This window comes from Orycteropus afer, unplaced genomic scaffold, assembly GCF_000298275.1.
Source record: "Orycteropus afer afer isolate SDZICR_OR568_19922 unplaced genomic scaffold, OryAfe1.0 scaffold00294, whole genome shotgun sequence".
NCBI lineage: Eukaryota > Metazoa > Chordata > Mammalia > Tubulidentata > Orycteropodidae > Orycteropus > Orycteropus afer.
Genome location: NW_006921881.1, coordinates 1,219,434 through 1,226,492, shown reverse-complemented (window position 1 = coordinate 1,226,492; position 7,059 = coordinate 1,219,434). Strand labels below are relative to the sequence as shown.

The window sequence follows — 7,059 nt, the reverse complement described above, 5'->3', positions numbered from 1 at the left end:
AATCAAGCTTCAGCTCACACTAAAAACAGCAGGACCACGGCATACACCCCATCTTAATTCCTTGCTCCGTCTTGAGTGCAAGGTCATTGACCCACTCCTCATTCCGTATCACTCAGACTTCATGCCGCCTTTGTGTAGAAACACAAAATTTTCATTCCGTATTTTATTACTGAAATATGTTGTCCTACCCACCCCACCCCACAATAAAAATTTCACCCAACCTATCATCCTTTTCCTCATCCCTCTAAGCCAGCCCTGAGCAAGTGCTCCAGGATCCCCCACCCACTGGCCATTTTGGAGTGTGTCCATTGGGTAGCCATGTGGAAACCACCTAGGGCCTCTGTGGAGAAAATGGAGGGAGGCAGCAGAGCCTGAAGTGGGGCTTATTTGAGGGCTTTGGCCACTTGCTCGTAGGCCAGCTCAATCTCCTCATCATCTGGACAGGTAGAGGAGAATTCTTCCCGGGCATAAGCATTGCGCAAGTACCGATGCACTCCCCGCAACTGCTCCGGGATGGAGAATCCCCGGTACTTCTTACACACAACCTAGGGGTGGCCAGAGGAGAGGGAGCAAAATGTTAGCCCTGAATAACCACAATGGCTGTCATGCTGGTGGTCTTCCCCTTCTCCTACTGCTTACATGGTAAAATCCATCCTTCTTATCGAGGCATTCAAGTGCCCCCACTGTCTGACTTTTCTTTCTTCCTATTGATTCTAATCTCCCACATTAATCTTTTTATTCAATCATCTTTCTTAACCCCACACTGTCTTGCAATGTCTTCACCCTTCCTCTCTACTTACTGAAACTCTAGCCAATAACAGCCAACCCATTTCCAGACCACCCTATTTTGTGGTGCTACTTTTCTCCTCTTGATTTTCCCTATTGAGATATGATTTATATGCCATAAAATTCTAGTGTTGAATCTCCAGTGATTTTTGTCTCTATTTTTTTTGGCTTTGAATTATGTATTACTAGCTTTCATGTGAATGTTTTATCTTAGCTAGATTTCAAACACTTTGAGGGCAAGGACCAATCATACATCTTTGTATCTTTCAGTGCCTCATACATAGCAGATTCTCAATACATAGTTGTGTGGCAGACTGACATTGGACCCACGTGTCAAAAATTAAACCATAGCTTTGAGACTATGAGAGCAACATTGGAATGAGCAGTTTTCATCTTCCACAAAAGGAAGTGGAGACTGAAGCTATAAAGAGGTAAACCTTTGACTTCAGGAAAAGCCTGCTCTGTCTGATCTAGGGATTTGGCAGTGATACAGAGACAGAAAGAGCATTCTTGAAAGTAATACTGGGATGTTAAGTCTGTTTGCACCCACATCTTGTATCATGGAATTTAATCCTCTCAAGCAGTGGTCTTGCCAGCAATGACTGCCAAGAGGGACGGGGTGGGGTTTGCCATTGGTGGCAATCTATGGAAACCTAAGAAGAAGCCACCTTTGGAGTGGTTGTCATGGAAAGCCCATTTGGAAGTTCCTTGAAGAGCTATCCCAGGGGGCATCCTCTCCTCACATTGAGCACCCACCTGCACAATGTGGAGCTTTGGCAAGAGGTTACAGTCAGCCAAGGTGAGCTCATTGCCATCCAGGAACTTCCTCTGAGAGATGCCCTCATCCTCAGCACTGGTCTCATCCACTTCTTCTGGGAGTGGGGATATCAAGTAATTGTCCAAAACCTTCAGAGCTTTCAGTAGCCCCTTTTCCAGATCTGTGCAAGAGAACTGGTTAGAACATTGGTAATAAGCCCTAACTAGCGAGGTCCGTGGGGGGGTAGATAATAATGGGGAGGTCAATCCAAAATAATAACTAACACTGATATAGTTAGTTTCCTAAGTTACTCTAAGTTCTTTATATATAAAAACTCATTTAATTCTCATAACAACCTATGAAGTAGCTATTATCTTCATTTTATAAATCTGGAAATGGATGTATAGAAAGTGAAATGATTTGCCCAAGGTTACACACCTAGTTGGATTTGGACTCAGGTAGTGTGGATATAAAGAGCTCTGGTGTCATAGTAGATAAGGTATTTGGCTTCTAACCAGAAGGTCAGCAGTTCAAACCCACCAGCTCCTCAGAAGGAAGATGGGACAATCTGCTTCCATAAAGATTTACAGCCTCAGAAATTCAATGGGGGTCACTGTGATGGCAGTGAGTTTGGTTTAGTTATTTTTTGGTCTTGCTCTAAAGTCATTGTTCCTAAGTACAACCCTATTCTAGCAGAAAGCAGTCCAGTGGCCAACTAGTACCCAATGGGGCACAAGAGGCTAGGAAACCAATGAGAAGTTTAAAAGTCATAACTAGTAAGAATGCAGGGAAATATGAGGGCTAAGCAAAAATAAGAGAGGGGAAGAGGATTATCAGCATCTTCTCCATCTCCCTGATATCTGAACTTCTAGGTACCCTACTGCCTCTCAGTCCCCCTGCTCTCCCCAATTCCTCTTAGGACCCAGGCCTCCAACCCACAAGACTCACTATCATTGAGTGCTGGGTTTGAATTCTTGATGTAGGCAGAAAATTTGGCAAATACATCCAGCCCAGCTGTGTTGGACTCAGGGTTCAGAGCAGCCAGCTTGGGGTACCTGAGAACCAGTGGGAAAAACAGGGTAAGATGCCTTCCTGAGAGGAGCTCAGCTCCCTGCTGTAGCCTCATCACCATTTCCATCTTTCATTTCTTCACCCTCTCTCTTTCCCAGAATCTTCCAGCTCTCCCCCCACCCCATCCCATTCTGAGTGGCCCTTTACCTGGGAGGGCACAGCACAGCCTCCAGAAATTCCTCAATCTTGTTGGTGTCTGTGTGCACTTCGGTGCCATACAGCAGGAAGGGGAGCTGCCCTCCTGGGCACAGTTTCTGCACTGTCTCGGTCCGCCTGGAGGAAGATGCTAGGCATCAGGACAGGAAAAGGGGGCAGGGAGAACCAGAAAGGGGAGATGGAGGGATGTGGGAAGGAAAGAGGGCTCTGGGTGGAGGGGAAAAATGTTCCACATGGAAGGACACAGGTAGGTGAGTATTTGTGTGTGCACATGTGTGCACGAGGGGTATTTAAAGGAACAGAAGTGGGCCCACCTCTTGGTGTCAACAGTGGTGACGTTGAAGGTGACTCCCTTGAGCCAGAGCACCATGAACAGTCTCTGGGAGAAGGGGCAGTTCCCAATCTTGGCCCCATCACTGCCAGCCTGAAAAGCAACCCCCACTCCAAGGTTAGGCCTGGTGCACCCCATCCCCTTTCCCAAATCATTCTCCGCATCTCCTGCTTCCAACCCAATTGTTTTCTGCCTAGTCATGACATACACAGTATCCCACCACTAAAAGCTTCCCCCAGAATTCAGTTTTCCACCCTTGAACTGAGTCAAAGGGGAAATATTCTGCAAAGGCAGGATTCTGGTTCCTCAGAGAGTTGAGGTCAGGTAGGAGGAAGGCAGAAGGAATAGGTCTTAGAGAACTTGGACTCCAGAGAGAGAAGGGGTGTGGGACTTTGGTGAGGCCGAAGTTGCAGCTAATGGCCCAGATTCCCAGTTTCTCAATGGATTAGGACCTGAGAGCAGGACTTGAGGTGGAGCAGGGTTTGGAAGAAGTCAGAGTTCTTGTTCTTTGTACCTCCACTCAAGCTGTTTCTCCGTGGAGTGTCAAGGGGTCCTGAGCCTCACACTAGAGATGTGGAGGGACTTGCAAAGGGGGGCTGCTCTCTAATTGGCAAGTGGTGACCTCATCCCCTAAGGGACACCTCCCCTATGCTGAGGGTGATTCATCTCTCATATCTCTGGCCTCAGCAGCTTCCTTCCTGGCAAAGACGTGGGGGCAGGGACCTGTAAGGCTTCCGCCTGGGTAGCTAAGGCCACCTCCCTCTTCCCACTGACCCTGCTGTGGGGGTGAGGTCTCCTGGCATGAGGAATCAGTGGTCTGGCTCCCAATAATCCTCACACAGGACACAGGGCCAGAACCTCTTAGGCACTGCCTCACCCAGGAGTAAAAATAGCTCCTGAGGCAAATGTGAGAGTGAAGTGGGGACCACACCTAAGGCTGCTGGACCCAGACTCGGCTTGCCTCACTGGACAGAGAGAGAGGGAATAACTGCCTGAGAAATCCAAGCATAAAGGAGAGGGGGAAACAGGCAGGAACACACAAAGACAACGAGATGAACAAAAGGGGGAAAGTGGAGAGTAGGGAGACAGGAAAGGGAAGGTTGGGAGAATGAACAGACAGACGGAGACACAGACAGAGAAGAGGACATCAAAGGCAAAGAGAGACAGGGAAAGCCAGACAATGTGGGTGGGGTGGGGAAGGGAGTGGCTGACGGCCTCCTCCTCCTCCTCGGAGGGAGCAGGGCAGAAACCTGGAAGGCTGCTTCCTGTGGTTTGATACCCAAATGCCATGAGAACACCTCTCCTCGTCCACATCCACAGAGAGGTTCCTGGTTCTCATTCCCAAGCTCTTAAAAGCCCAACCCCAGCTCCCCTCCTCCTCCTGATCTCCCTCATCATGTACTCTTGTAGCTATAGCCAAACATCTATCTTCTTGCTGCCTCCCTGTCTCATGCTTCCCCAGGTCACTGGAATAAGTGCTATCATCCCATTATCTTTCGCCCTGCTTCTTGATCTTGCTCCCACACTTCTCTTTTTTTTTCCATCCCACAATTCTTCCCACTTTATTCCCTCCCACCCACCCACACCCACACCCCCATGGCCTCCCACAACACACCCTCTTCCTTGGAACCTCACTCCCCCACCTGCAACCCTCCTATAAGTATCTCCCACTTCACCCCACACCCTCAACCTCAGATCTCTTAGGGCCACATGTCCTGATCACTGTTCCTCCCAAACCCTGTGGCTTTCGCTGTCCCTTTCTCTTTCAGTACTTCCACGAGCTCGCCTCCACCCTCCACTCCCAGTCAATCTTTTCAAATGCCCTGGAACTCCTTTTCCTCTACATTCCTCTCCCTTAGGCTGTGGGAAACTTGCACTTTTACAAACTTTTCAGCATGGAGCCTAGAAAGCTCTTTACCAGCTCACAAGTCAACAGTATACCCCCTTCCCCCAACCCCCCCTTGGAGATTGCCTGTGGGACAAGAGGTGGGGGTCCAGGAGGGAAGGGGTTCGGGAGTTAAGGCTGGAGCTGAGGAAAGGTGAAAAAGTTGGCTTCCAGAAATTCGGAGGATAGCCAAGGAAGGAGAGGGTGTCCTTACCTTCACGAACAATTCAACTTGTGGTTGTTCTTCAGCCATGGCTGAAACAGGGACCAGGAAGCGGCTGTCGCTGGGGGAACTGGGAGGGGCTGGGGCCAGGGAAGGCGGGTCTCACAGAAAGGGAGTCTTTCCCTGGACCTAGGGCTGTCCCTTCAGTGCGACACAATCCCGATCAGACAGGTTCGCTTCAGACACGGTCTCTCCACCAACTCAGCGTACCCAATGCCCAGCTCCCTTCAGCTCCGTCCCCTCCCAGGCTGGATCAGGGAGCCTCTGACTCACCAACCGGCCCCGCCTAGAACCTGGGGTGGGGACTGAGGGAGGGGCTGGACTCCTGGGTCTAGGGAGTGGGCCCAGAGGAGAGGTCTTCAGGTCCTCCAGAGGATTGAATCTAGGGGTGTTAAGGAGAGGAAATACTGGGAACCCCTTGTTTCTCCAGCCATCTTCTGGACACAAGGCTTGGTTTCTGCCTCAGTTTCCCTGTTTCACTAATCAGAGAATAAACAGTACTCCACCCTCATACCAACAGCTTGGGCATAGTTGATAGAGCTTAGAAAAAGGATTTTAGAACTGAAAGGGTGGACCTTTGTTCCCTCTTCCATGTTCTTTCCAGACTCCAGTCCAAATTCTGAGTTAGGATTGTGGTCCGGGAGAAGAAATAGGAAGTAGAAGTGGGGTAGGGGGAGAAGATGGTGAAGGCAGGGGATGTTCTCAGGGAGACACCAAGCATTGTGCTAGGGAAACAGGAAGCTGAGCCTGGGGCCCTGGGGGCGGGGAGCAGTACCTTCCCCAGAGCCTGGTCAGCAACGCTGCCCTCTCCTGGAACCATCTAAGAGTGGATTTGAGGCTCAAGCCTGCACCCTTAAATCGTTCATGAGAGAAGTTTCTATCTTATCTCCTTGTCTTTGTTTTTTTCCTATCTCATCTTTTCATTCCTTCTCTGGGCTTTAATGCTTCAACTTCTGCCTGCCAACTCTGGGCCCCTTCCTGTCCCCCTTGTCCTTTTCTCACTGACAGGTTACCTTGGCGATATCCTGGGGCTATTGTAGTCTGGGGTAGAGCTGCATTGGTAGGTGGAACTGTGCTGACCCTGTGGGCTGGTGGTAGATGGACCTGCCAGGGGAGAAAAACAAAAATCAGATAGCAGAGTGTTGAGTGGAATCCTTGGGGGCACAAAATCAGTAGAGAGAAAGAGTAGCTCTATCCATCCCCAGAATCAAAGCCATCAAGTTGATCCTGACTCATAGTCCCCTCCTTGGGTTTCTAAGGCGGTATCACCACAGAAGTAGGTTGCCCAACCTTCTTTCCAGGAGTGGCTGGTGTGTTTGAACGGCCAGCCTTCTGGTTAGCAGTCAAATCCCTTAGGCATTATACCACCAGAGCTCCTTAGCCCCAGAATATGTCCTCCAAACTGAGTAAACACCCAGAATTTCTCCCACATCCTAAATTTCTCCTTTCCAACCATCCCATCTCTTTTCCCCTTGTCAGCCTCTGTTCAACAAAAGACTCACAGTTCCAGGAAAACTGGCAATGAGAACAAACAAACAAACAAAAGGGCTGGAGGTTTAAAGAAAGCTAGAGACTTGAGTGAGAAGTGGAGTGGAGTGACACGATGTGCTACTAGACACCAGCAGTTAGTGGTTTCCTCTCCTGCTTCCTCTTCTGTGAGTTTCTCCTTCCTAGTGGAAGGTCTGCCTCTCTCCTCAGAAAGAAAGGGTATATATGGTGTTTGCTCTCTTGAATTGTAACATCCTATAAGAAGAATGGGGAGCTCTGGTAGCATAGTGGCTAAGACACTTGCCTGCTAACCAGATGGCTGGCGGTTCAAACCCACCAGCCACTCCTCGGAAGGAAGGTTG

At 49.4% G+C, this 7,059-nt stretch overlaps 1 protein-coding gene across 1 annotated transcript; it reads right to left on the bottom strand.

Annotated features, from left to right (window-relative positions):
* Positions 1 to 383: 383 nt before the first annotated feature.
* Positions 384 to 5,248, bottom strand: CLIC1 (chloride intracellular channel 1). Its single transcript, XM_007951347.2, has 6 exons — positions 5,201 to 5,248; positions 3,085 to 3,194; positions 2,762 to 2,887; positions 2,492 to 2,598; positions 1,543 to 1,724; positions 384 to 545 (listed from the first exon to the last, which is right to left on the bottom strand). Exons 1-6 carry the CDS (start codon positions 5,237 to 5,239, stop codon positions 384 to 386), a joined length of 726 nt encoding a protein of 241 aa, XP_007949538.1. The 5' UTR covers positions 5,240 to 5,248.
* Positions 5,249 to 7,059: the final 1,811 nt, after the last annotated feature.

Excerpts from the sequence above, each read along its gene's own strand:
- CLIC1 (XM_007951347.2), bottom strand. The coding sequence starts at position 5,239 with ATGGCTGAAGAACAACCACAAGTTGAATTGTTCGTGAAG. Across the intron at positions 2,888-3,084 it reads ACCACTGTTGACACCAAGAG|GCGGACCGAGACAGTGCAGA; the intron begins GTGGGCCCACTT and ends ATCTTCCTCCAG. Across the intron at positions 2,599-2,761 it reads GCTGTGCTGTGCCCTCCCAG|GTACCCCAAGCTGGCTGCTC; the intron begins GTAAAGGGCCAC and ends ACTGGTTCTCAG.